Source organism: Tamandua tetradactyla, chromosome X, assembly GCF_023851605.1.
Source record: "Tamandua tetradactyla isolate mTamTet1 chromosome X, mTamTet1.pri, whole genome shotgun sequence".
NCBI lineage: Eukaryota > Metazoa > Chordata > Mammalia > Pilosa > Myrmecophagidae > Tamandua > Tamandua tetradactyla.
Genome location: NC_135353.1, coordinates 5,631,175 through 5,658,327, shown reverse-complemented (window position 1 = coordinate 5,658,327; position 27,153 = coordinate 5,631,175). Strand labels below are relative to the sequence as shown.

At 54.1% G+C, this 27,153-nt stretch overlaps 3 protein-coding genes across 7 annotated transcripts in view; 2 read left to right on the top strand and 1 right to left on the bottom strand.

The window, feature by feature from the left end:
* The window catches only part of HAUS7 (HAUS augmin like complex subunit 7), a 30,028-nt gene extending 27,948 nt beyond the window's left edge, over window positions 1-2,080 (top strand). For 2 of the 3 annotated variants that reach the window (XM_077146262.1, XM_077146269.1), the window contains one exon: window positions 617-2,080. In XM_077146262.1, coding sequence (XP_077002377.1) covers window positions 617-797 — 181 coding nt within the window. In that variant the 3' untranslated portion in view covers window positions 798-2,080. The remainder of the gene's footprint in view (window positions 1-616) is intronic. The other variant, XM_077146266.1, reaches the window with a different exon arrangement.
* Window positions 2,081-2,156: 76 nt separating this feature from the next.
* TREX2 (three prime repair exonuclease 2) lies at window positions 2,157-4,338 on the top strand. Of its 2 annotated transcripts, none has more exons than XM_077146615.1 (2): window positions 2,157-2,432; window positions 3,040-4,338. In XM_077146615.1, exons 1-2 carry the CDS (start codon window positions 2,232-2,234, stop codon window positions 3,781-3,783), a joined length of 945 nt encoding a protein of 314 aa, XP_077002730.1. In that variant the 5' UTR covers window positions 2,157-2,231; the 3' UTR covers window positions 3,784-4,338. The 2 variants fall into 2 exon arrangements, with proteins under 2 accessions (XP_077002730.1, XP_077002731.1); XM_077146616.1 differs by having other exon boundaries at window positions 2,411-2,432; window positions 3,045-4,338.
* A 6,396-nt stretch (window positions 4,339-10,734) lies between these two features.
* Window positions 10,735-25,662, bottom strand: ZFP92 (ZFP92 zinc finger protein). 2 transcript variants are annotated; one of them, XM_077146465.1, is made up of 5 exons: window positions 20,689-25,662; window positions 18,190-18,290; window positions 17,729-17,855; window positions 16,528-16,629; window positions 10,735-16,145 (listed from the first exon to the last, which is right to left on the bottom strand). In XM_077146465.1, exons 2-5 carry the CDS (start codon window positions 18,220-18,222, stop codon window positions 15,124-15,126), a joined length of 1,284 nt encoding a protein of 427 aa, XP_077002580.1. In that variant the 5' UTR covers window positions 18,223-18,290; window positions 20,689-25,662; the 3' UTR covers window positions 10,735-15,123. The 2 variants fall into 2 exon arrangements, with proteins under 2 accessions (XP_077002580.1, XP_077002579.1); XM_077146464.1 differs by having other exon boundaries at window positions 18,190-25,662.
* Between the last annotated feature and the right edge of the window lie 1,491 nt (window positions 25,663-27,153).

Below are 27,153 nucleotides of genomic sequence, written 5' to 3'. Positions count from 1 at the left end.
CTCAGGAGGGGGGCGTGCAGAGGGGCCGGGAGCAAGGGCCTAAGGGAGGCTTTGTGTAGAGGTTGGTGTCCCCTGTAGAATGTGGATGAAATATGTGGGCCAAGCAAGGCCTGTGACGCAGCTGGTGGCAGCCTGGGTGGCATCTGAGGATCCCAAGCAGGAGGGCTGGGCCCTGGCCGCACCCCCCAGGGCCAAGCCTGCCCCAGCCCACTCGGGGGAGAGATCCAAGCTCCTCTTCCCAGCAGGCTCTCCAGGGAGGGAAGAAAGATCAGACGAATCAGAAATTGGGCCTGGTAGCTAATGGGTAGTTCAGCTAAGACAAGAGAACTTTAAAACAAACTCGAATAGACTCAGTGTTGTATACAAAATATATGAAGAAGCAAGCGATGGGCAACCCAAGCAAAAACTCTGAGAAATTAAGAGTGGTGCCGGGCGGTGGGCAGTGCCCCGAGAGCAGATGGCAGGCTCAGTGGGCCGCCCCGCATGGTGCTAGGGGAACTGGCCAGCTTCAGCTCACTTGCATGTTGAGCCCTCTGGGTCACAGTGGGAGGCACCCCCCCACCCCCAACCGGGAGTGTGACTCATCTGGCTGTTTGTTTTCTTCTTTTCTCTGTAGCCTCCAAGATGCAAGAGCTGACCCAGAAGTACAAGCTGTTCCACAACACACTGCAGAAAGGCCTAGTATAGGCAGGAACCTGGGTGGCCTGCACCCGGAGAAGCAAACTGGGTGTCCTGGAGGCCAAGCCTCAACTCCTATGGGGTTGGGAACCCAAGAGAAAGGAAACCTCTGCTTCTAACCACTTGCCTCCTGCCTACTTTTTGCTCCTGCTGTTCCCTTCACTGCCTGCTTGGTCCTTCTGCCCTCCCCAGGATGCCCAGCACACCCCCACTGCCTCCTTCCTGGATCAGTGCAGGGATGGTCACAACCCCTACCCCACGTGCCTGCATTTCCTTCTCCACCCTCCCCAGTGCCACCTGGGAGGTTCTTGGTGCTGGCTGGACTGGTTGTCCAGGAAGCTCCTTTCTTAGCTTCCCAGGATGACCCAGAATCCATCTCCCTGAGCAGTACCCGTGTCACCGCCACCTCCCTACCTTGAGGATGGGAACAGGCACATGGTGGGGCATTGGTTCACTGAGCTCAGACATTCACCCCCCACCCCCACCCCCTCCAGTCTCTGCCTCCTGCCGCCCACTGCACCCTGCTTTCTGGCCTTCTATCTTGGCTGGCGTAGCTCCCATGGTGCCCAAGAACAGGGGCCTCTCCCGCCCAGGCTACCAGCGCTGCAGCATCCCCTGGGCTGTGGCCTGGGCTGCAGGAAGGCAGGCAGGCAGGCATGCCTTGGGGTCCCCAGGATTGGTAAGGGCCCAGGCAGGCTTCTCTGGGGCCTCCCTGCCGCCCCCAGCATGACGCGGTTGAGAGGGGCCTTGCTGTGGCATCTAGTTGAACAGTGGAGCCACCACCTTCTGGCCTTGCTCCGCCATGCTTCCCTGGGGGACTTCATGCAGTCATTTGTGGGTGGCTGGGGGTCAGGGGCTTTGGTGGCATTCCGAGCTGGTGGGGTCAGCTCTGCAGGTGGACAGATATCTGGGCACAGCTGCTTCCCTGCTCCTCTTGCCCTGCCCTCATGTGCTTGGGGGGCTCGGAAGAAGCCGTGGCCCCTGGGAGCCCCCTTGCCTGCACCTGTCCTTCATATTCCTCCTGGGTGGCATGGGAGGCACCCAGGGGCCTCTCGTCCTTGTTCCCTCACCCCTTCGCCCCTGCTAAAGGCTCTCTGCGTGTGTCATTACACCTCGCAGGCAGGCCCAGCATCCCTTGCCGGGGAGAGGTGGAAACGGGGGCCAGGCAGCATGTGGCCCACTCGAGGCTGTGCTCACTTACCAGGGCTTCACAGGCCCACGTTCCTCAGAGCCCCCTCCTGCCCTTCGTGGGCTGAGCTCGCTTCAGCCTCGCAAAGGGCAGCCTGGTGCCCTGGGACAGGGTGGGGGTTGGGGGCTGAGACCTAGAACAGGGGGATCCACCTTTGTGTGAGGGGTCGCACCACAGGGCCAGGCCCCAAACCCAGGCCTGCAGGCCAGGCCCCGTCAGACCCTGGGGTGGGGTGGGGCGGGGCGGGGCGGGGCGGGGTGGAGGGCACAACCTGACTTCCACCTCACACTTCCTCTGCGGGTGACGACACGCTCCTTCAGCCCACGGCCGCCTTCCTCAGGAGCCGGCTCCGTGTCTTGTAAACATGGGGGGTGGGGGGTGGGTCCCGGTGGCTGTGAGCAAGCGGGTGATGGGTGGTGAGCCGGCCGCACTGGTCCTGCGGCCTGGGGCCTCGGTCGTTGCCCAACGGCAGTTGGGGGCGGGCCGTGGCCACCAATTAAAGGCCGTCGGGAGCAGCCTGTGCAGAGACAGCCCCAGCAGCCAGGAAGCCACCCGGCACCGCCAGGTAAGCTGAGGCCCAGCACTTGGACCCTGAATGAGGCTGAACCTGGGTGGGGGTCCCTGCTTGGGGCCTTTCCCAGGAGTCTGGCTGCCCCCTTCCTGGGAGAGGCTCCAGTGGGGAGAGGGAGCGCCAGAGGGCTGGGTCCCAGGTAGCTGACATGGAGCCCGGGCCTCACCTCCCCATGTTCCCAAAGGGGGCTGTCACCCGCAGGCCCGGCACATTCTGCTGTCCATGCACCCAGGAGGATGTCAGGCAGGAAACAGGGTGCTGGACCAGGGACTGGGCAAGTTGGGCCTGCCTTCTGCAGCTTAGGTGGCCAGTGAGGGACTGGGGGAACTTCGGGGGGGTCGGTGACAAGCCCCCAGGAGGCCCCATTCTGGACAGAAGTAACGGCCTGGTCCCTATTGGGCTTTCCTGGCTGTGGACAAGGGACTGGGAAACAGCTTGGAGGGCCAGAAGTCCCAGGAGTCCGGCAGTCGGTGGACGGGGTGGGGTGTGGGAAGCAGGGCTCAGAGGAGTCGGCGCCCTGGCTAGAGGGGCAGCTGGGGGTGCTGGGCCCAGGCGCCCACCCTGCTCTGGCCCTCAGTGTTTGTGCCTCTCACTCTGGCAGCTTAGGCTCCGCTGTCCCCGTGGGAACCTCACCATGTCTGAGGCTCCCCGGGCCGAGACCTTTGTCTTCCTGGACCTGGAAGCCACCGGACTCCCCAACTCGAACCCCGAGATCGCCGAGCTCTCCCTGTTCGCTGTGCACCGCTCCTCCCTAGAGCACCCAGAGCGTGACGAGGCGGGCGTGCCCGTGCTGCCCCGCATCCTGGACAAGCTCACGCTCTGCATGAGCCCCACGCGCCCCTTCACGGCCAAGGCCAGCGAGATCACGGGCCTGAGTGGCGAGGGCCTGGCGCGGTGCGGGAAGGCCGGCTTCGACGGCGCCGTGGTGCGAACCCTGCGGGCCTTCCTGAGCCGCCAGGCGGGCCCCCTCTGCCTCGTGGCGCACAACGGCTTCGACTACGACTTCCCCCTGCTGCGCACCGAGCTGCAGCGCCTGGGCGCCCGCCTGCCTGCCGACACCATCTGCCTGGACACGCTGCCCGCGCTGCGGGGCCTGGACCGCGCCCACAGCCACGCCACCCGGGCCCAGGGCCGCCGCGGCTACAGCCTGGGCAGCCTCTTCCGCCGCTACTTCCAGGCCGAGCCCCGCGCCGCCCACTCGGCCGAGGGCGACGTCCACACGCTGCTCCTGGTCTTCCTGCAGCGCGCCCCCGAGCTGCTGGCCTGGGCTGACGAGCAGGCCCGCCTCTGGGCCCACATCGCGCCCATGTACGAGCCGCCCGAGGCCCCAAGCCTCCAGGCCTGAGCAGCTCCGGCCTGGGGAGATGCCGTCGGGGGTGGGGGTTCTCGCTGCGTCCCGGCAGCTCCCACCCTCTGCACCCGGGCCAGATGTCCTCACCTGGCCTGGCCGAGCTCTAGCCTAGAACCTTCTTCCCCACTCCCACCCCGCCTCAATAAACGTCGCCATACCCCCTCCCCACTAACCCCTCCTGGCCCGGCTTCCCCTCACCCCCAGACACCCACGGAGTCTGCCCTGGGTCCAGACCTGTGCCAGGGAGGGAGTTGGGAGAGGGAGCTGCGGCCGCTGTGCACCCATGGAAAGTTCCTGAGAGAGTACCGGGCAGTGGCAGGGGCCGGTGCAGCCCGGGTGCAAGGGGGTCTGCCAGCAGTGGTGGAGGCAAGCTAGCTGCAGAGCTGACCTAGGAAAGGGGGGCATCCTTGCAGTGCTGGGGGACCCCTGTGCAGTCTGGGCACCTTTTTGCCCCCGGCCTCAGGGAGAGGCAGGCAGGAAGGCCTGTGTCACCCAATGAGGGTATGGGGTGGGGGGTGGTGGAGGTGGTGTCAGGTGAGCAGGGGTGGGGTGGGTGGGGCGGCCCATGCCACAGAGTGACTCGCAGGACCAAAGCTGTGCGCCTTGAACCAGCCAGGCCCGTTCCCGGAATCCTAAGTAGGTCACAAGGCCTGGGCTGCCTGTGGGGCGCAACGTGGCCCAGGAGTCAGGACCCACCCTAAGGGTTTTAGCAGGGTAGGTACACAAGCTGATTCTTGTCCTTAATGTCCCCAGCAGGCTGCTATGTGATGAATGCCCCTGAGGGGCCCTGGATGGAGATTCTCCGAGCTGAAAGGCAGGGGGCGGGGCTCGGGGGAGGGGAAGGCCTGCAGGGTGCTAGTCTGGGATCCCAGCTGCCCAAGGATGGGAAGTTGGGACCCTGCTCCAGAAGAAGAAGGCCCACCCGGCAGGGACCCTGCAGCAGACAGGAGCAGAAAATGTAGGGGCCACAGCCGGGACCCAGTGGGCCAGGGACACGCAGATCCCCTCTGGCCTCCGGTTGGTGCCCTACCAGGGTGGGGTCCACTGGATCCGCCAAGGCCCTGGGAGGGGTTCAATGCAGGCTGGGGACGAACGGGGCCTTTTGCTCATCACCCCACTCCTCTGACCTCACAGTGGCCTGGCCTCAGGTGCCCTCCCCCGCCTCGACACTCGGACTGGCCGGGCCAGCCACGCGCCTTGGTGTCCATGCCACGGAGACACACTCGGGCACGTCCTGCTGCTGCCTCCCGAGTCGCGCTGCCCAATCAGATGCTCAGCAGGAACACTGATGTGTGCACGCACACGCCTGCGCATACAGATAGGCATGTTATGTATTCTTACATTTATTATGAATTTGATGTAAAGCATGTGCGCGTACAGCTTCTCAATAACAAAATGTATTATATAGGCAAAATAAAAAAAAAATGCCGCAATAGTCTCTATCGTCAATTCCACGTAGCCCGTTGATGCTCACAAAATGTTTTGGTTGAGTCTCACCGCACGCTGCGGGTGCAGCCGAGGGCATTTTTGGTCAGGGGGAAGTGACGCCGCGGAGCCAAAGATTGGAACTCATCGTTCAGCAGTGATATCAGCAACTTCTTTGCTGAACCAGATAATAGTTTGGAAATACTGGGAAAATACGTCCTCACTTAATTTTCGGTCTAGTCACCATGTAATGCGTGCGTGTGTGCACATACACAGACATGACATCATAACTCTAATCTGTATGGACTGAATTTTCTCCATCACTCTGTAGTCCGGACGAGCCACAAAGCGATAACACAGCAAGTCCCGACTGGTAGTGCCTGCTGGTGTCCGTGGTACAAATAAGTGAGCAGGGATAACTGTAAAGGCTGATAAAAAGGAGGTGTGATGAGTTTTGAATATCGTGGGTTTTCATACACTCGATGTAAGTGTAAATTTATTTAATTTCTTAAAAAAAAAGATAATAATGGTGGTGTTTAAACAATCGGTTCACAAAGTTCCTCAAAACCTCACACCTATCCACAACAGCTAAAATGACAGGGACCGAGCACACTGGGTGTTGGTCAAACGGTGCGATTACTTAGGAAAACACTTTGGCAGTGTCTGAAAAGTTAGACGTGCGCTGACTGGGCCATCTAACGGGTCTGCTGATGTGCCACACTCAGCATAGATGGATTCAGACGGCCACACAGAGGCTTGTCCACGGGCGTTCGTGGCAGCTTTATCTCCATTACCTGAAACTGGAAACCACTCAAATGTCCAGCCAGAGGGGAAGGACTGAACCAACTGTGTTACCTCTGTGCCGCGCGGGCTGTCAGCAATCAGTGAAGTGGCAATGCCGGCAACATTTTGGACGAGTGTCCAAGTGATAACGCCCAGTGAAAGGAGCCAGGCCCCATGGAGCTGTGATTTGTCCTAAAACCCACCTTTACCCTACATGCTTCCCTCCCTATCACTTGCTGCCACGCTGGTCCCCAGCCAGCACGGGCCCTCCAGATCAACTGGAAATGGGATTATCCATGGAGAGAGACGAAGAATAAAATAAAAGACCAGAAGCATGGCCAGTTTGTCTCTGTGCCGGAGACAATGTGACAGGGACAGAGAGTCTGAACTGGGCTCTGCAGAAGCCCAGAGCAGAGCTGGGGAGACACAATGCACCTCCACCCCTTGCCACTGTGTCCCTGGAGAAACTGGACATTTCGGGTTTGGGTGAATAGTGCCTGCTCCCTACACGGACACACACAGGTACACAGCCACACTCACACACGGTTGCTGCAGGCCTGGGGGAGGCCCCCTCTCTGCTCCCAGTCCCCTCGGCTGCAGGACGCACCCTTCTCCCAGCCTCCGGGAAAGCAAGGGCTCTGCCGGCCCTCCTGCCCAGCCCCTCCTGCTGGGCCCCCTTGACGAAAATGAAAAAATCCCGCCAACCCGGAAAATCCTCTGCACAAATGCAGAAAAAGCAACAAAGCAGACTTCCGTGCGTGGGCCAGGCACTGGGCGCGGGGGACTAAGAGGTGATGATACCCTGCTGTTTGGTTTAGCCATTCAGCTCCCATCCATCGCCCACGCGTGGGCCTCATGCCCACGTGGGCGGCCTTTCGCTGTTCATCTGAAGCTCACCTGGCAAGCAAGGCCAGCACCTGTGCCGGTTAATTGCCTTTAACCAGAGGAAAAATACAAATTCCAGTGCCTCTGGGAGGAGCGCAAGTTAGAGCAGGAAGCCAGGCAATAGGGAGCTGGGCCACTGGCTGCCTCAGTTTTTGCACTTGAAAGCCCTGGCTTCCATTCCTGGGCGGCAACAGCCCGTGGGGGGTGGGGGCTTGGTTCACCTTTAAAGAGATTTACATGCATCTCAAAGGGCCAGAAGCAGGGTCCTTGCAGGACAGGTTTCTCAGGGAAATGCTCTAAGATAAAGGGAGGGGAGCAAGGTCTCCAGCCCTTGGGCAGTCCCAGAGGCCAAGTCAACCCAGGAAGAGGGAACCTGCCCATTGGATGGCCCCCGGAGGACAACGCCACCTGCTTTCCCAGCGCTGGCTCTTTCAACCCTTACAACCGCAACTCCATGCAGCGGGGCTCCTGCAGACCGCACTTGATCAAGAAGGAAATCTCTTTCTCTCCAGCCTGGCTGCTCAACCCGTGGTCCGATTGACAACACAGACTCGCAGGCACCGCCCCAGACCCCAGCATTAGGGAACCCATAAGGCACCTTCTTTGCACGGGTGTTTCAGACCCCTAAGTTAGAGCAGGCAACCCTTTGCTGGCTACAAAGAGAAATGGGCACAGTGCCATATGCAAGCTGATGTGACACATCCACCCATTGTCAACCGCGCTGGGCACACAGAAGCAGGCAGTTCTTTCCAGTGCTTTATTTTCTTGTTGATCCCCAACCGGGTGTGCTGAGCACAACCTGCCCCCCTGGCCAACTGGTGGCCTGGCTGCCCTTGGGGTCTCATAGAAGCCCTGCCATTGGAACGTGCTAGCGTTTTGTGCACCAGTACAGGCCTTGACCTTGCCGCCGAGGGATTCTGGGGTTGCACACATCAGGTGCCGGCTCCAGTTAGAGATCTCATTGCTTGGGAGTCTTGAACGAAATGCTTGTCCTGGCCTCCAAACCCTCCCCACCCGACCCCTGGCCCTGTCTGCCACCAGGCCTGCCCCCTTCAACCCCCAGCTCGCTGGGATCCAGCCACAGAGGCCTCAAGCACACCAGGCAGCCTCCCCCACCCCCACCCCCAAAGAGCTAGGTCCAAGTCCTAACCCCCAGAATCTGCAAAGGTGACAGACGGACTTGAGTTAAGAATCTCAAAATGAGATCTCAAGATGAGATGGGCCCTAAATCCAATGACAAGTGTCCTTAAAAGAGTCGCAGAGGACAGGGACAGAGGAGAAGGCCCTGTGAAGATGCAGGCAGACGTAGGAGCCAGGCAACCACTCTTGGTCTTTAGCCTCAAGAGTGGGGCGCCCAGGGAAGGATTTGAAGCCAGCAGTGCCTGCCCTCATGTGCGTGTGTGTGACATGATCCCATTATATTCTCAGGAGCTGTCTCTGGCTTCCATGTGGAGGACTTAAGTGGGAGCAGAATGGCTGCAGGAAGCCTGGCCAGGGGTCATTGGGGTTCTCCAGGAGAGAGGACTGTGGCCTAGAGGTGTTGGGTGAAGGTCCTACGTGCAGAAGCTGTGACTACACTAGGTTGGGGTTTGAAGGGAACGATGGAATGAACCTGTGTTTACCCCCCAGCTCTGCTGCTTACCAGTAGTATTACCTCGGGCAACTTAAATCTGACTCTCACGTGCTCACCTGTAGAATGGAAACAATAGTGTATGACTCCAATTTTATTTGGGGCATCAATGTACCTAGCCTTAGGTGACAAATGGTGACAATCCTGTCTCTTGCTTTCCTGGCCTCTCTTCTGGGGAAACTGTTGCTTTTTTGATAAAAAAAGGACAGATTCAATGGTCCCTGCCCTTTATCCTTCTGTCTTTGAATGCAGATGTGATGGCTGGGGCTTCAGCAGCCATTCTGTGATTGTGAGTGAAGCTAAGGGATGCTGGGCTTTAACAATGCTCTGCTGACAAACCAACGCCAGCAAGCTACCCAGCTCCCCCAATTCCTTATGTGGGAAAATTAAACTGCAATCATTTAATCCATTACTGTCAGGTGTTCTGTTCCTTGAGGCCATTTCCTAATGGATACACTGTGCGATGCATGTTTGTTCCTCTATTCCACCCCCATAATGAGAGATAACCAAGAAGCCTTCAACCCAAGTGTGGAACTGCTGCAAAGCTGCTCTCCTCCTCCTGTGATTATGCTTTGCCCCTCTCTCCTTTGCCCTTCCTCCATCTCTTCCCTGCCTATTTGGCTTGTTTTCCATAATTTCCCCCCCACCTCCTTTCACCTATTCCCCACTTAACTAGCTAGACCATGGAAGGAAAGTAGATCATGTGTTAGGTGAGGAAGTCTTTTCATTGGAGAAGGCCAAAAAAAATAATTTGATACTGACTTTCTCATTTTGATTTGACTTTGTTTTTCTGTCAGAAGCCTTTGACACAGAAGCTCTTATAGAAAATTTCAAAACAATTATAAGCACTTAGAATCATCCACATGGGACAGGCAGCTCCATTTTATAGTTACGGTCAAGGCAATTGCCAGCTACAGAATGGGTTAAACTAATGCACTGAGGGAACAAGAGCTCCTAATTCTGAATGCAGGCAAGACATTTGTCTTGTTCATTCTCATATCCCAGCGCACATTTGGGTGTTTAGTCCATGCACGCTCAATGCATGAATGACTAAGTGCCAAGGAGGTTTGCAAAAACAATAACCTCAAAATCAAACCGCTTAGGGTAAATGTGTCAACCCACGTGCAAGACCTGGTCAGTGAAAGGTACCACATGTCGTTGAGAGAAGGTACAGAAGACTGCCTCTCCCAATGGAGAAATCTACTGTGCCAATGGATCGACATTGTTAAAATGTTCACTCTCCCCCAAATGATTCTAGATTCATCACGATCCCAATCAGAGTCCCCGCAGGCTTCTTCACAGAGATGGAGAATGCTTTCTAAAACTCACCTGGAAATGCAATAAACTCTAGAACGGACAAAATGACTTTCAAAAAGAAGAACAAAGTTGGAGCACTCACATCGCCCAGTCTCTAGACTTACTGGAAAGCGACCGTAGCATGGCGCTGGTATGAACGGAGACAAAGCCATGGTTGGGACACAACAGAGTCCAGAAATGGCTTCACACATCTGGCCAGGAGATTTTCAACAAAGGTGCCAAGGGGATTTAATGGGGTAAAGATAATCTTTTCAATAAATGGTGCCAGAAAAACTGGATATCTGTTTGGAAAAAATGAATTGAGGATTTGCCTAACACCATACACAAACATTAACTCAAAGTGGATCATAGATCTAAATTTAAGAGCTAAAACTATAACACTTCAGTAAGAAAACACATGATAAAATCTTAGCGACTTGTGTTTTGCAAAGATTTCTTAACTATGATTCCAAAAATAAAAAAATCCATACGTTGTTCTTCATTAACATGAAAAAAAAAAAAAAAGAAAAGAAAGAAGTTTCCGTTCTTCAAAAGACACTTACGGGAATGCAAAGGCAAGCCACAGTCTCGTAGAAAATATGTGTAAAACACATATCTGATAAAGAACTTGTATCAAGAATACATAAATCACTCTTAAAACTCGATGATGAAGAGGAAAACAGCCCAATTCAAAAGTGGGTAAAATAGTTAATCATTTTATCAAAGAAATATTTCTATGGTTATTAAGCAGGAAAAAAGACTCTCAAAATAACTTATTAGAGAAATGAAGGTCAAAGCCACGAGATGTCACTTCACATCCAGTGGGACGGCTAGAGTAAGAAATAAGGACAATCGCCAGCATTGGGCGGGAATGCAAAATAGTGCAACGGCTTTGGAACAGTTTGGCACTTCCTAAAAAGGTGAAACACAAGGTTCCCAAATGACCGGGCAATTCCGCTCCTAGGTACACACCCTGAAGACATGTTCACACAAAGGTCTATATGCAGATGTTCATAGCAGCTTTATTCGTCGTACCCCACATTGCAAACAACAGGTATTTCGCAGGTTATCATGCTGCATCTGTACAAAGGAATCCAGCTGAGCAACAGAAAGGAACAAACAAGCAGCATACGCAACTGGGGGGATGAATCACAGAGTAATCACGCCGAGCGAAAGAAGGCAGACAAAAGAAGAGAACATACCACAGGATTCCATTTATATAACACTCTGGGAAATATAAACGAATCCACGGTCTTCAGTGGTTGTGGGGATGGGAAGTAGGGACCACAAAAGGGGTACAGGAAACCCTTCAGAGCGATGGGTATAAATGTTCACCATCGGGATGGCTTTGCGGGTGTCAGCATGTGTCAAAACTCACCCAGTTGTACACAGTTCACTGAATGTTGATCATACGTCAATAAAGCTTTAAAGAAGTGTTTTTTAAAATCAGAAGCATAAACATCTGCAGAAGGGCTTCATTTCTTGCATGAATGTGAAGGACCAACGAGCGTGGCCTTCCCGAACACAAAAAAGGACACCACATTCCCTCTCGATTTTTCAAGGTCTCGAACACTTCCACTATAAACACCTGCAGAGAACGGGCCCGCCTGTTTGGCGAGGTCAGAGGCACACGGGTGTCAGCATAAGTGAAACCAGCCACAGGCGGGACTCTCGCCAGCCATACACACAGGCAGACATCCGATGGGCTTAGAACCATCTAGAGCTTTACAGTATGTATAATCGGCAACCATCTATGGCTAAATTCACAAGCTGCAGCAGTTAGAATTTACGTTAACTTCCGCTCCTCAATCTTCTCTTGGGGAACCAGCTGCAGTCCCAACTCTTGGGTCTGGCATCTCCATGCCTGGTTCTAATTGATCTCTGTGTCCCGTACGTTTGCTGCAGAAACCTGTGTGCGGGTGTCCACACCTGTGCTCTCCCTGCCTCCTGCTCCACCCACCCCAACCTGCGTTAGTTTCCAAGACTGAGACGTGCAGACCTTCCTGGTTTGTTGACAATCAGAGGAAACGGACTGATTACACCTCACAATTGTCACTGCAATTTACTAGTTACACATAAACCGAGCACTTCAAGGCCTCTTGAATGAAAGCATTCAAGGGCAACTGGCCCACACCACAGGGGCGCCCTGGGCTGAACTGACAGCTTGGAGGTGGGGGTGGGGGGTGGGGAGGCGGGGCTGGGAGGCAGGCAGGACTGTCCCCAGCGGTGTAAACTTTGACAAACAGTGTGGTTCGCTGTTCCTGTTCTCCTCACAGAGACTGGGAACCTGACTTCCAGGCACTTTACAAGTAAAAACGGAAGTATCATTTCCAATACTCTCTGAGTTTTACTCCACACAATGCCTGTTCAGCATACCTGGATCCTGCATCTGAAAGAAAACCATTCCCATAATAGCACTGCAGCAAAACTCTAATCAAGAGGATTGCAGTTAGACCTGGAACTAACAAATACAAAAGTGCGTTGATGTTGAAAATGTCATTTATCTAAGTAAGTGTCTGGGGCTCCGGGGCTTTTTGGGGGCACTTAGAAATCCCATCACAAGCTGCCCAGTATCACCAGCAAATCCACTTTCCGATGAAACCATCTGTAAACATATCCATCCTTTATCCAAAGCTATAAACAAGGAGCTTCCATTCAAAGTAGAGTTAGTTTATAAATTAGAACCGATGGAATTTGTGAGATACTACTTTTCTTTAGTAAGAGCTGGTTAATGTCTGGCCTCTAGGAACTAAATCATTCCCTTAAGAGAACAAAGGAAATTGTCATCAGAGAGCACAGATCTGTTCCCTTTATGGTTTTGCATCCTACAGCAAGCGATTGCTACTCCAGTTTCCAGCAGCCCAAGATTGCAGAAAAGGAGCATTTGGCCTCCTGCAAAGATCATCTGCTCCTCAGAAACACACGAACCTCCCAGGGGCTTCACTATGGACACAAATGCTCATTTGTCTACTGGAAAATCCAAAGTTGCACACAATATGGAGTCATTGAGATAACTGGGCTATGGTACAGAGCCGAGGCCCTGCTAAGAAGTTTGCTCTCCTCCGGGTCTCCCCTTCACAGTTTGCACCCAGAAGCCTTTACAGAAGGCCCAGAGTGGGCTCTCTTTGCATTCTATTGACCAGTGACCTTCCAGGCCAGTGACCTGTGCTTGGCTGGAGACATACAAGGATCAGGGTGGCACCCAGCACCGGGCTGGGGTAGCAGGCAGCCGACAAGGCCATTTTAGTACAAGGAGAGCGAAACTCCACTGAAAGGGGTGAAGAGAGAGAACAGCCAATTACAAGGACTCTAGAATGTTCCATAAGTGACAAGTGCATAAAGTCATTAAACCAATGCCTCACGAGAAAGTCCACTCACTTCTAAGAGCAGCTGTGTTCCAAAAAAGAATGTCACTTCTGGTGCTGTCCTACTGATGGGAGCTCCAAGCAGCGTCCTCATCAGGGATCCTGCGTTTTCAAGTAACGGTGGAAGTCAACTTTCAGGACAGTGTCACCTGAAGGGCATACCCTGTGTCCACGGGGCTGGGGGGGGTGCGGACAGCATTGTCACAGGATGAAGAGAGGCCAGGTGGCCGCCACACCCAAGGCCGGGGGCGGGGTGGGTGGTGCCCAGGAGCAGCCACCTTTCTCTTGCCTGAGTGCTTCTCAGAGGGGTGGGGGTTGGAGGTTGTATATAAGGAGTAATTCCCTGGCACTCTCATAAGGCAAAAAAATAAAAAATCTCTATTTTCAACTGACAGTGCACCAGAAAGCACAACCATTCAAAGCAACTGACTCACCAATATTTTCAGAAAAATCCTGGAAAGATGGCTCAATGGGCATCTCCTACTGCAATTTGGGGAGGGGCATCCTGGAGGCTCACCTAAGTGCAAATTCCTTCCCCATCTTGCTTTCCTCCCAATGGCCATAAGAAGAGGGAGGAGAAGAATACGAAGCTTTAGGCACTGAATTGGGGGGGGGTCGGAGAGGCCTGGGGAGGGTCTTCCCTAGGCTCCTGGGGACAGAAGGCAGCAGGTGAACTGGGGATTTGGCAGGACGGGAGGAGACTGACGTCTGCAGGAGGCAAAGGTTGCCACGTCTCGGCCAGAGCTCGCCTCTGCCAGGGAGCAGCCTCCCCCCGAACCACCCAGGCTCTGTGAAACCAGCTGGGGACAGCAGCAGAAAGGGGTAGGGGACTGGAGTTGCAAGGCCCCAGGATGAGAGGCTGGGGAAAAGAAATAGGTGCAACTCTGCACCACCTCAACCTCCCGCCCCACCCCACATTTATGGGAAGCAGGCTTCTGCGTGGCCCCAGGTAGCAGCAGGCTGGGGCAGGGGATGCCACTCGCTGCACGCTGGGAAAGGCAGGCAGTCCAAGTCCACGGGCTTATTTGCCACAGTTCATACGCAGATAATCTCTTGACTAATTTCAGGCAATGCCTGAGTCAAGCCATGCCATAATTTTAGAGTACGCTATTGTGATTTTCCTCCTTAAATGCCCTCCATCAATAAGCTTTAAAAAGCTTAAAGTGCTTTTAGTATCTTCTACCTGGAAAACTCTAACTCTTGGGGTGATGAGAGGGAATGGGCTGATTCACTCTAAACTCAAAGGAACCGGACCCACAAGGGGCCTTTTGCACCAAGATTCCTTCCTAACCATGGGACACAATTCAGATGCCCGTGGGATGAGAGAAGCCACTGCAGGCAACTCAACTGCACATGAAGCACGTGCTCACACATTTGCTTCCCATGCATGTTCACACACGCACACACACACCCACACACGTGCACATCTGCACACAGGTACATAGTGCATGTGCACACACCAGAGTTCCTGCAGTCAGCTCCCCTTGTCAAGCGCTGCTTATACCCCAATTGCATCATTAACAGCCAAAGGGAAAGGGGCAGGAGACCCCTGCTTTTGAACCAGTACCACCGAGGGCTGAGGGTGGATTCCTTAGCAGAGGACACAAACGTGAATAACATATATGACTGTAATTTGGGGCTCAGCACAGCCTGGCATTGAAGGGCTTTCTGATGGGTACGGATTTCAGGGCAATGCTCTCAGCTGGAACTGCCCTCTGAGAGCTTCCTTCTACCATGAGTTTTCCAGTGGTGGCTGATTGCAATTTCCCCTTGAAGGCCTTCCCGCGCTTGCCACATTCATAGGGCTTCTCATTGCTGTGAGTTCTCTGGTGATCCGTGAGGATGGGACTACTGCTGAAAGCCTTCCTGACACCTGTAAGGCCACTTGCCACAGTGGATGTGCTGGTGCTGCAGGAGGACAAAGCTGCACCAGAAAACCTGACCACAGTCTTAGCATTTGAAAGGCCTCTCTCCGCTGTGGACGGCCTGATGCTTGAAAAGGTTTGACCGCCGGCCAAAGGCCTTCCCACACTCGCTGCACTCATAGGGTCGCTCGCCACTGTGGATCTGACGGTGCTGGCTCAACCCTGAGCGCCCCCGGAAAGCCTTCCCACACTGCTGGCATTCGAATGGCCGCTCACCACTGTGGACACGCTGATGGTGGATTAGTTGTGACACGCCCTTGAAGGCTTTCCTGCACTGGCTGCACTCATAGGGCTTCTCACCGCTGTGGATGCGCTGATGCTCAGTGAGGTTGGAGCTCCGGCTGAAGGTTTTCCCACACTGGCTACACTCGTAGGGTCGCTCGCCACTGTGGATGCGCTGATGCTCCAGGAGGGCAAAGCTGCGCCTGAAGAGTTTCCCACACTCAGGGCACTCATAGGGCTTCTCACCGCTGTGAACAATTTGGTGTTTGATGAGGTTGGAACTCCTCGTAAAGGTCTTCCCACATGTGCTACATTTGTAGGGCTTCTCGCCACTGTGAATCCGCTGGTGCTCTAAGAGGGCAAAGCTGCGCCGGAAGAGTTTCCCACACTCGGGGCACTCATAAGGCTTCTCACTGCTGTGGATTATGCGGTGCTTAATCAGGTTGGAGCTCCGGCTGAAGGATTTCCCACACTGCTCACACACACACCGTCTGTCCCCACCTTTGGAACACTGTTGTTTTTGAGTTGACATTGGCTTAGACCTGCGGAGACATCTCTGCACTGTCTCTCCTGCAGTATCTCTGGCTTGTTGAGTGAGCTTTGAGTTTCTGTCACTTGCAGAGCTGTCCCGGCCCTTCTCCCTGGAAAGGTCACTTCTGCTGGGACCTGTCTGTGGAGAATGAGTGTGTTTCTGTTTCTGTCCAAGAGTTTTTTCCAGTGGCCTTGCTAACTGACACTCACTACCTTTCTGAAGCTTGGTTCCTGGGAGTTCTTTTCTTGACTGTTGTGGCTTCAAAATGGGCATCTTGCTCTTTGTCTTGTCATCTGCAAAGGCAAAAACATCAAGTGATGTCACCCCCTCCCTGGGTGACAAGAAATGAAGATGTGGGAGGAAGGCACAAGATGATCACAGAATCATAGGGAAGAAAGCCATCAAGGACGACAGAGAGGACAGCAAAAAGCACTTTGCAGATGAGCTGTAACTAGTGGAGGTGACATGAAGACAGTGGATAAGTAGGATTTAGGGAAATGCAATCACAAGGAGATAGCAATAGGGGAGTTCTCCCTTTACCTGGCACCATGATGGAGGTCACCTTGGGGGATTTAAATCCACCACTAGAGAGAACATCCCAGCTGAAGTGGCTGTGCGATCCTCCCTTGGCATCTGCTACTTCAGTGTGCCTCACGAAGGGCACCCCTCACTTACCTCTGTGAAGTCCCCCAGAGCCGGGTCTGTGACTGTCTGCCGCCCAGTGTGCTTGCCCTTGCTCCAGTTGAGACACCAGAGGAGGCTTGGAAAACGACAGTCCTGTTGGTGGGACATAAGGTGGGTCAGGACTACTTTGAGTTCAGAACGGTGGCATGGCTCAGGCCAACCTCAGGGTCCCTCTTCAGATAATACAGAACAAACTGCTCTCAAGAAAGTGCTACTGGGACGGTCCAGAGAAAGGGCTGAGCCCCTAGTAGGACACAAAGGGCTATGAGAGTCCAGGGTCCGAGTGGGCCCAGGGAGTCTGAAGTAGCTAGTGATCTGGGCAAAGAGGACACTGATGTGATTATTTGACCCTCAAGGGGGTTGGGGAGCTTGTGAAGTGGGAAGGTATCTGTGTGGAGACCCTGCGGGGTGGAAAAAGGGGTGACACAGGGACTCTCCAGGAGACAAAGCCCTCAGAAGTGTCAGGAAACTGACAATGGTCCACCTTGGCACACAGGGGGAGTGGTCTGTGCCCCGGAAGCCGAAGCCCCGTGCTTTGCCATCAAATGGAGCATGGGGTTTCTGTTTCTTTTAGCAAACTCGACTGAGGATTCCAGAATTCTTCCTGGAAGCCCAGACAGGTCTGGCGAGGGTCAGAAAGAACCAAGGAGAAGAAGCCGGTCTCCCACCAAAAAAGATGATTGAGTGCTTAGGTATGGCAGCGTCTGCTGGCCTCCCTGCCCACCTTGGGAGCCAGTGCTCTGTCCTCACTCGCCATGCCCCCGGCCCTTGATTCTCATAAAGATGGGAGCCTGGTGGCATGTGGGGTGCCTTCAGCTGCCCCAGCTCCTTGGCTTTCTTAAGGCTTGAGAACTAATGCTTGCATCATCCTGGGGCCTTTATGGCCTGATTCAAGGGAAAGGTGACATTAAACTCTATAACAGGGAATGAATGTGAAATGCCATCTCTGTAGCTTACAATGCAAGCACGTGCCTGTACCTACAAACATTTACAGATCCCAAACGCTGTCTGTCCTGTTGGGACGCAAGCTGGGCTGCCGTGGATTACTGCTCTGATGGAGAAGCGCACTGAGTCTTGGGCTCACAGTAACCAGCAGACAAGGAAATTCAGAAAGAAATTCTGAGCATGGAGGCAGAGTGGGGTGGGCCTGTGTGTGTGTTTGTGGGTGTGTGTGTGTGAGACAGGGCCTTACCCAGTGACACCAAGTGGCCATAGTTCTCTAGCATCACCCGCTTGTACAGGATCTTTTGTCTGAGCCCCAGGAGCTTCCATTCCGTCTTTGTGAAATACACAGCAACGTCTTCAAAGGACACTGGCACCTAAGTCAGCCATTCCCGTGGCCATGGGAGAAAAAATAAAACACAGGATGAGCTGGCAGCCACAGAACAGTGGGGCATGGGGGGCTGGTGAAGGGTTCCCAGGCGGGGGAGGACCAGAGTCATAATAGGTGTAAGTCACAGAAAAACGAGCAGCACTCTCGCATAGAAAGAAGAGCTGATGGAAGTTTCTGGAACTCAGGAAAAAGGTAACAATGCTAAGGACAGCCTCAGCTCACCTCCCAGTGGGACAGGTGGAGGATGCAGGAGTAGGCAGGTGGGGAGTGCTGAGGGGAGGGGGCAGGGGGCCACGCGGAGGTCGGGGAGCCCTACTCACCTGGGATCTGGTCCTCAGGAGAATGGCTGCCATTGTCAAGGTGCGGAGGGGACAAGCCAGGTGTGCAGCGGGGCCAGCCCCGAGCAGGCCCGCTCCGAAACCTGTTTACAAATGTTGTTCACTTTGTCTTCTCGGCTGGCCCCGAGGAAGGTGGGACGTGGGTGGGAGAAAGGAAGGAGGGCAGGTGGGGAGGGAGCGTGTGTGGGGATGTGCGTCTGTGGCGAGGGGGACAGAAGAGCCCCAAGGGGGGTTTATGGAGCACAGAGCCCCCGGCAGCCCCTTCCTGGGACCGGGAGTGTCACTCAGCCCAGAAGCCCAGTCCTGCCTCCTCACAGCCCTCTTCCCATCTGGCCAGTACTCTTGCACCCCAACTTTCTGGCCATCTCTGGGGGCTCCCACTGTTGGTCTCCTATCCCCCAGACCTGGCTTTTTATAGAAAAACTCCCAACATGTAATCCAAGCTACACCTGCCAACTGTGAAATGCTCCTCAGGAAAGAAAGAAACTGGACTAGTGGGGCCCTGCGGGGACGGTCTCATGCTAAGGTCAGTGGGAAATGTCAGCCCCTTTAGGTGGCCCAGTGGACACGGCTCTCTTCTTCCCCTCAGGAGGTCCCCACTTTACGGGGCTGGGACCCCCTCCTAAGCGAGGAGCAGAGAAGGCCAGCCACATTGCCCCCACACAGAAGGCAGAGGCAGCTCCTGAAGGTAAAATGGAATTGTGTCACACACATGCATGTGTGGGCAGGCCCTGCTGGCTTCAAACTCTTCCTTGGGCTCCCCACTCCTGAGGCTAACCCCCCCCAGCTGTGGCCCCCAAGGATCTGTCCAGTCTGGCCTCTCTGGGCCCAGTGCAGGGCACCCCTCCCCACCCCGGTTTGCCCAGCCACACCGGCCTCCCTCCAGCCTCATACTCTCTCCAGCCCCAGGACCTTGGCACATGCTTTGCACGTGCTGTTCCCTCCCCTCCCACGAGAGGTGTGGAAAACATCAGGTCTGCCCTCACCAGCTTCCCTTGGATCCAGCCCATCAGGTGTGTCTACTGCCCACTGCCCCTGAAGGGCGGGGGCACCCCGATTCCACTTGGGGATGGGGGTGGCAGGGACCGCAGTGGCTGGGCCCTGCTGGGAGGAAGGCCAGGCCCTCCACTGCGGCAGGGAAAGGAAGGACAGAGGCTGTTTGTGGTTGTGAGGCTGGAGGGGCCTTATCCCGGCTTGGAGGTTCTCATTGGCCGAGGGGTGGGCGGCTGGGCAGAGGGGACAGGGAGGCAGGTGCTGGGGGAAGCACCTGCCGAGCAGCACTCAGCCCGCCGGAGGTTTCTGAGCTGGATCTCCCAACCTGAGTTTGCCCCCCGCGGCACTGGGGGGACTGATGGATGGGTCCGTCCGGGGGTAGGGGTCTTTGATGGGAGCCAGGCAGTCAAGGCTGGGGACCATGAGCCAGGACCCCAGACAGGGAAGGGGTGGAGGGGTAGAGGCAGCGAGTCCTGGGCCACCTGCATCATTCCCACACGCCCCAGGAGATTGTGATGTCTGTGCCCAAAGCCCCGTGTGCAAGACTGGGAGGCTGGGTCCCCGTGGCTGATGGGAGCTCCCTGGGGGTAGAGGCCTTGTGCGAGTCATCTCCATGTCACCCCCCAGAGACACAAGTTGCCCAAGATCCCAAGAACACACGTCTTCCTGACACTCTGCCATGACCACTGAAAGCTGATATTTGGGGGAGGTGGCAAGAGCTGGGGTTTATGGGCATGGCTGCCACTAGCAGGCTATGTACTTTGCAGGACCCAGCCTAAAATGAAAGTGTGGGTCCTTGTTCCAAAACCATGAAGAATTTCAATGCGGTGACAGCAGCGCATTAAATCAAGCAACTGCACGGGCCGCCGCCCACCAGGCAAGAACCACTAAAGCACGGATCCAGGAAGGGGTGCCCTCCCTTCCCGGGGGGCTTTGCCTTTTCTCTGCATCCTAAGCACCTCGGGACCGGAAGAGTGAAGTCGCTGTCCTCGTGCTGAAATGCTGCCTGGCCCCAACTCAACCCTTGGCTGCACAAGCAGGAGCTAAGCCCAGGCTAGGCGTAGCAGGCTGAATGGGGTTCCCCCAAAAGATGTGTTGAAGCCCTAAGCCCCAGGACCTGTGACTGTGGCCTTACTTGGAAATAAGGTCACGGCACTTGTGATCAAGTTAAAATGTGGCCATACTGGAAAAGGGCAGGCCCTAAGTACAAAGACAGGTGTCACTGAGAGAAAGGAGAGGGCGGTGTGGAGAGAGGAAAGAGACACTTGTGTCCCTGGGGTCTTTGGGCACAGACATCACAGTGTCCTGGGGCATGTGGGAAGGATGCAGGTGGCTTTGGGGGCTGCTCGGGGGCTCCCCAGTGGGCCCTAGCCCAAGGAGGAAGCTTCTGGTCCTGACGGGCTCTAGCTCAGGGCTGGGAATTCCAGGTACCCCAAATGGAAAAGAATTGCCCTCCCCGAGCCAGCAGCTGTGGCTTTTGTCACAAACCTCCTCTGGCTTCTAAATATGGTCCCACTTGCAGGTTCCAGGGGTCAGGACCTGGTTTCTTCTTTTTTTTTAAGCAGCAGTTTTTTAAAAACAATTTTTAAGGAAACATGCACGTGATAGCAAATTAAGTGTTTTAAAGTGAACAACTCAGTGGCAATAGAACATGCAGCAAACAACAACCAACTCTAGTTTCAGAACATTCTCATCGCCCCCAAATTAAAGCCTGTACCTAGGAAGCAGTTGCTCACCATTCTCCCTTCTCTCTCTCCAGCCTCTGGCTACCACCCATCTGCTTTCTGTCTTCGTGGATTTGCCCATCCTGGATATTTCGTATCAATGGAATCAGACAATAAATGGCCTTTTGTGCTTGGCTTCTCGGACCTGATATCTAGGGGGGCCTTTTTTTTTTCCCAACCACAGCAGGTATGTGCGTTCTCGGGAGCTCTGGCTGGGGCCCACTGAAACCCGGGCTCCCTGGGAGAGGAGAAAACCAAGCCAAGTTGCCGGCTGCAGTTTTCTGATGGGTGCCAGCAGGAACTCAGGGACTGGGGCTGGGGACCTAGTGGTGGAGCTAAGGAGGCCAGGAAACACTGGGGAAGCTCCAGAGAGGGTGGAATGCCCTTGAGTTCTGAACTGGTTCTCTGCAGCCTGGCAGGGAAAGGACACTTCCTACAGGTTTTGCTGTTCTGGGGTTTCCCCCTACTGAGAACGTACTGCTGGCTAACACGGTCTGGGACATTCATCGAAACTGTAAGAATTTTCTCAACAGTGAACTATCCATGTCCAATTGGGTTTATTATTTTTTTAATGGAAAGTACTTCAAGATGGCCCTACTGTCCCCTGCCCCCTGGCAATCACGGAACCAGGGTGGCCTGTGTGACCATCAGCCAATGGCGAGATTCATGGCATGTCACGTCTCAGGTTCCAAAAGCACTGCCACCCCTGACTTAGGGAGGCTTCCTCTCGGGTCACTCCTTCTGGGGGAAGCACTGCCGTGAGCAGCCCTCTGTCAAGGCTGTGTGACCAGGGACAGAAGTCCCCTCACCTGTAGCCCCGTGAGCAAGCTGGGAAACAAAACCTCTAGTCCTGGTCACACGTCGGGTGACAGCAGCTCTGGCTCATACAAAACCCTCAGCCAGTCCACCCAGCCAAGCAGCTCTCTCAGAAGCTGAGATGAAAAGCCTTGCCATTTTGACCCAGGGGTTGGCAAAGCGGGAGCCCACAGGCTTGCTCCGGCCTGCCAACTGTTTTTGTAAATAAAATTTTATTGGCACACAACCATGCTCCCTGGTTTACAGACCATCAAGGGCCGCTTTCAGTCTTTTAAAATGGCAGAGTGTTCATGACAGACCTTGTGGCCCATGAAGCCTGAAATATTTACTATGTGCCCCTTTAGAGAGAAGCCCCTTTCCAGGCACGCAGTTGTGGAGTTCTCCCAATCCCATGTAGGGGGTGTGACGTTATTCCTATTTCCCGGATGCGGAGATGGGGTGAGGAGGCAGGACAGACCCCAGGAAGCCGGGCCCTGCTGCCCCAGCCCTCACGCCCCCCAACCACGGGCCTTGTTTAGACCCCTGTGCCCATGGCCGGCTCTGCCTGGAGGGTGGACAACTGAAAACAATAAAACCCATGGGGACACCTTTGAAAGCTCTTTACCCAGGCAAGGGCAGGAGACCAGCCCAGGCCAGGCTGTACCCCATAGTGTCTGCTTCGGGCTCCCTTGGTTGCAGAAGCTTCCAGAACCCTCCAGTTAGAAAGAATCACTTCTGCCTCGGCCACTTCTTTGGAAAAGTGTGTCTCCGTCCATTGACTCAGCCATGAGCTTTCTGGAGGTGTGGACTAGACGCAATCTCATCCGTGTGCATCTGTCTCGGTGCTGAGGACAGCATATTGGAGACCAGTTCTGTGCTGGTTTCAAAGGACTGATGTGCCCAAGAAAAGTCCATCCTAATCAATCTTGTGGGAACAATGGTTTCTTGTAATCCCTATTCAGTACTATAGGTTGGAACCTTGAGTAGGTTATCTCCACGGAGATGTGACTCAATCAACTGTGGGTATTAAACTTGATTAGAGGGAGACGTGTCTCTACCTATTCTAAGTGGGTCTTGAGTAGTTTACTGGAATTCTAGAGAAGAAGAAGTATTTTGGAGAAAGTTTCAGAATGCTGCAGAACCACAAAGCAGAGAGTCCGCCAGCCAGTGAGCGACTTTTGGAGATGAAGAAGGGAAATGCCTCCCGGGGAGCTTCATGAAACAAGCCTCGAGAGAAAGCTAGCAGACATCACCATGTTTGCCATGTGCCCTTCTAGCTGAGAGAGAAACCCTGAACGTCATCAACCTTCTTGAACCAAGGTCTCTTTCCCTGGATGCCTTAGATTGGACATTTCTATAAACTTGTTTTACTTGGGACATTTTCACAGCCTTAGAGCTGTAAACTTGTAACTTCATAAATTCCTCTGTTTAAAAGCCATTCCATTTCTGGTGCATTGCATTCCGGCAGCTAGCAAACTAGAACAAGTTCCCCTCACCCCAGGCTGTCAGAAAAGGGTGAGGCTATGGAGAGTCAGGGGTCCCTCTGGGAAATGAATGGAGTTTTCAGGAAGGGGAGGGCTGGGCTGAAGGCAGGCTGGGGCAAACGTGGAGGCCCCCCCCCCCCACCTCCACATCCTCTCGTGAGAACCAGAGGCCACACCACTCTCTTGCTACTACAAAGCTATTGACATGGCACAGTGTTGTTGGGCTCAGACTACGTCTCCTGGTGATGAGACGATGCACCCTTCCCAGCTTCTCAGGGGTAAGTCATTCTCAATTGGGAAAACATTTAGGAATCTTCAAAGGTAGGAAATTCAACTTCCTTCCCCTGCTTGAGCCTTGGAAAGAGCAAAGTATTTCAGGTTAATAAAAACAAAATCACCATTTTTAAAACTCCACATTGTAACCTAAGTGTTAAAAAGTGATTGTTTTTTGTTCTTGTAAACAATAATGAAATGACATAGAATTCTCCTGGCACGGAAATTGTCCCAGAATCCCGTATTATCCATGATGAACTGTCACCCAACACTGGCCAAAAATAACCAAACAGAATCCTGTTTCTGATGAAGATGTTTATATCACCCTGAAACAAAACAAAACAAAACAACTTAAGGGGGAATGGAAGCACTGTCTCGCTGACAGCTTCGTTTGGACTTGTCCTTGCCTCCAAACTGGGAGCCGATAATTTCCCATTGTTTAAGCCAATCTGTTGCATGATATTTGTTTTTGCAGCCTGGAAACTAAGACACTGGGTGACCTGGTTCAAATCTGGTCTTTGGACCCAGTTTACCGAGGTCCCCAGTGTCCAGTTTGCAGGGGATCTGGGGACAGAGGAGTCGACCGGCCCAATCTAGAAGGCGTGCAGTTTCACGGGGCAGCTGGCCCGGTCTCTTTCGCAAATCAGCATCACAGGGGAAAAGGAGGCTGGGGAAGGAGAGTGCTCTAGATTTAGAGAGATTTAAGGAGCCCAACACCTGAGTGTAATGGGGATCCTTGATAAGATTCTGGGGTTTGCAGGTTGAAGCTGTTATGTACCCTAGAAAAGCCATGTCCTTTTTTCTTGATCCACTCTTGTGAGGACAGCTATGTTTCTTTTAATCCTGATTCAATATTGTGGGGTGGAAATCTGGATTGTTTCCATGGAGATATGACCCACCCAGCTGTGGGTTGGACCTTTTGATAAGGTGTTTTCCATGGAGATGTGTTGTCTCCGTCCATTTAAGCTGGGTCTTAACTGCTAACTGGAGTCCTTTAAGAGGGACACAGGCAGAGATCTGTGGAGACGCAGAAAGAAAATGTCTCCCAGGAAGCTGTTTGAGACCAGAAGCCAAAGGACCAGCAGATGCCAGCCACGTGCCTTCCCAGCTGACCCACCGGCCTTTCCTGAGTCAAGGAATCTTTACCTGGACGCCTTAGTTTGGGCATTTTTATGGCCTTAGAACTGTAAACCTGTAACTTAATCAATCCCTTTTATAAAAGCCAACCCATTTCTAGTATATTGCATGCTGGCAGCTTTAGCAAATTAAACACGGAGTGATGTCAAGAGTCGTTGCAGGTACTGGGGAGACAGCTGGGTGGCAGCTGTGAAGCAGCTGTCAGGGGGTGTCTTATTTTGCTGCGCTGAGAGGCTAATGGCACTGCATCACAGAAGAAAAGGTTATTTTTAAGAGCTACTGAAACATTTGGGGAAGGGATGGCATAGCTATAATTGACTATAAAATAGTTCAGCAAAGAAAACAAAGTAAAAAAAAAAAAATGGAGCAAATAAGGTAATAGAGCCTCCACTGCCACACCTGGCCCTCATGACAACAGGGTCTCTGCTTCTCTTTAAAAGAGCAAACTGGGCTGTGGAGAGAGTGGGGCCTCCCCAAGTTAAACGTGGAATCACCACGCGGCCCGGCAATTCCACTCCGAGCTACATATAACCCAAAGAATTCCCAGTGGGAGTTCAAACAGACACTTGCACCCCAATGTTCACTGCAGCGCTACTACAACAGCCAAAAGGCAGGAACGACCCAAGCGCCCATCAACGGGAGAGGGGATAAACAAACTGTGGTCTCTCCGGGGGTGCCAGGGAAGCCCAGTGGTAGAATTCTTGCCGGCCATGTGGGAGACCTGGGCTCGATCCCTGGACCGTGCACTCCCACCCCCTCCCAAAGAAAATTTCAACAAATGGTGCTGCAATAACGGGACAGCCACATGGAAAAAGGGTGAAACGTGACCCCCACCACACAGCACACACACACACAAAAGTGGCCTATGTGCACGATGGAAGAAGACTCGGTCCTGAAAAGAATGAAGCTTGGATGCACACCTCTGCTTGCAGGGGGCCTGAAGACGTTCAGCTCAGTGAGAGATGCCAGACCCAAAGGGTCCCGTATTGCACGATTGCGTTTATAGGAAACATCCAGGACAGGAAATCCTTAGAGACAGACAGTGGCTTGGCGGCTGCCAGGGGCTGGGGGTGGGGGAGGGGAGCGGGGGTGACCGCTTCGAGGGTGTGGGGTTTCCTTTTGCCATGATAAGAATGATCTGGAACGAGAGGTGGCGGTTGTACAACACTGCAAAGGTCCTGAATGCCCCCGAATCGTTCACTTTAAAAGGGTCCACTTTAATGACGTCAATGTTACCCCGATTTGCCAAAAGGGAAGGAAAAGGTGCTCCTGGAAAGTAATCATTCTGATTTCCGTGGGCCACAGAGAAGTATCATCACAGCACACTGTCAGGCACTGGGTGTTCCCCAGAAACAAAAGGTGCGTGGGCAGGAAGTGCTCACAATAGTGAGGGCCTTTTTTTTTCCAGACTAGTATAAAAACGGCTGTTTTACAAAACAGCGTCTGCTAATCTTTCCGTAACAGTGCTGCGAGTTCACCACGCATTTCGGAAAATACTTGAGTAGCGGGATGGAAGAGGCCTTCCCTGTAGCGCCCCCACCCCAAGACGAACGGAGCCAGGTCCCCACACCCCGTCCCCACCTCCCAAGAGAGAAGAAAACAGACGGTCCGACAGAAGCAAGACCCGATGCTGCAACAGGAAATGGAGCGCAGCAGCGGAGCCCAGATGGGACAAGGCCCTCATGCAAAGCGACCAGAGAAGGGACTTCATCCCTGAGACCCAGAATCCCGACGTGAGCCTCACTTCAAACCCTTTTTTGCAGCGACCCTGTAAGGCTCTGTAGTTTGACCCAGGGTTTTCCAGCAACAGGAATGGGTGCTGCATTCGAGCCCTGCAGAAGGAGGAACCTGGCAGGAGCGTGGCGGACTGGAGAGCCGCATCTTCCAGCCAGACTGGCAGGTCCCTTTGCCCTCTGCGGGCCACCTGAGCAGGGGTCCAGGGGGATTCCCGGCCCTGAAGCGCAGGTTGCCTGGAAAAACACACCGCTGGCATGAACGTGGGGGTCCACGCGACGGTGGGCTCTCAGGCAAGAAGCCAGGGAGGGCCCCTGCGGCCTGGGAAACCACTCGTGCCCCAATTCCACATCAGAGTGAGTGTATGGGCCAGTCCGCTGGGGGCAGGAAGGGCGAGAAAGCCTGCGCCACGCAGGGCGCCATCTGAACAGGAGCATCGCCAGGGAAAGGGGGAGCTGCCACGCTCATTTCTCCAACATGCCACTAGATGGCGACGACGCCCCAAAAAAACTGAAAAAAAAAAAAACCCCAGAAGCCAGGTATCTGTAAACCAGCTGGGCCAGATCAGGGATCTGGCTGTTTCCATCCCCAAAGAGGGACAGGCAGGGCCACTGCAGTGGAGCTGCTTCCTCCTTCCTGCTGAGACCTCCTCTGGGGCCCAGGAGCTCCAGACTCCACTGCTTCTCTGCCCCACTGACCTGCCCTTGGACCGAGGCCCAAGGCACCTGCCGCTTACCTGGTGGCACCCACAGCGATGCAGGCATGAGGCCCCAGGGACCTAGCAGGAGGCATGTCCCAGCCCCAGA

Bases quoted from the DNA above. Each gene is read 5' to 3' on its own strand.
- TREX2 (XM_077146615.1), top strand. From the start codon at position 2,232: ATGGGGGGTGGGGGGTGGGTCCCGGTGGCTGTGAGCAAGCGGGTGATG. The intron at 2,433-3,039 runs GTAAGCTGAGGC...TCACTCTGGCAG, and splicing joins AAGCCACCCGGCACCGCCAG to CTTAGGCTCCGCTGTCCCCG.
- ZFP92 (XM_077146464.1), bottom strand. From the start codon at position 18,222: ATGGCAGCCATTCTCCTGAGGACCAGATCCCAG. The intron at 16,630-17,728 runs GTAAGGCCCTGT...TCCCACCAACAG, and splicing joins TGGCCACTTGGTGTCACTGG to GACTGTCGTTTTCCAAGCCT. The intron at 16,146-16,527 runs GTAAGTGAGGGG...TTGCCTTTGCAG, and splicing joins CTCTGGGGGACTTCACAGAG to ATGACAAGACAAAGAGCAAG.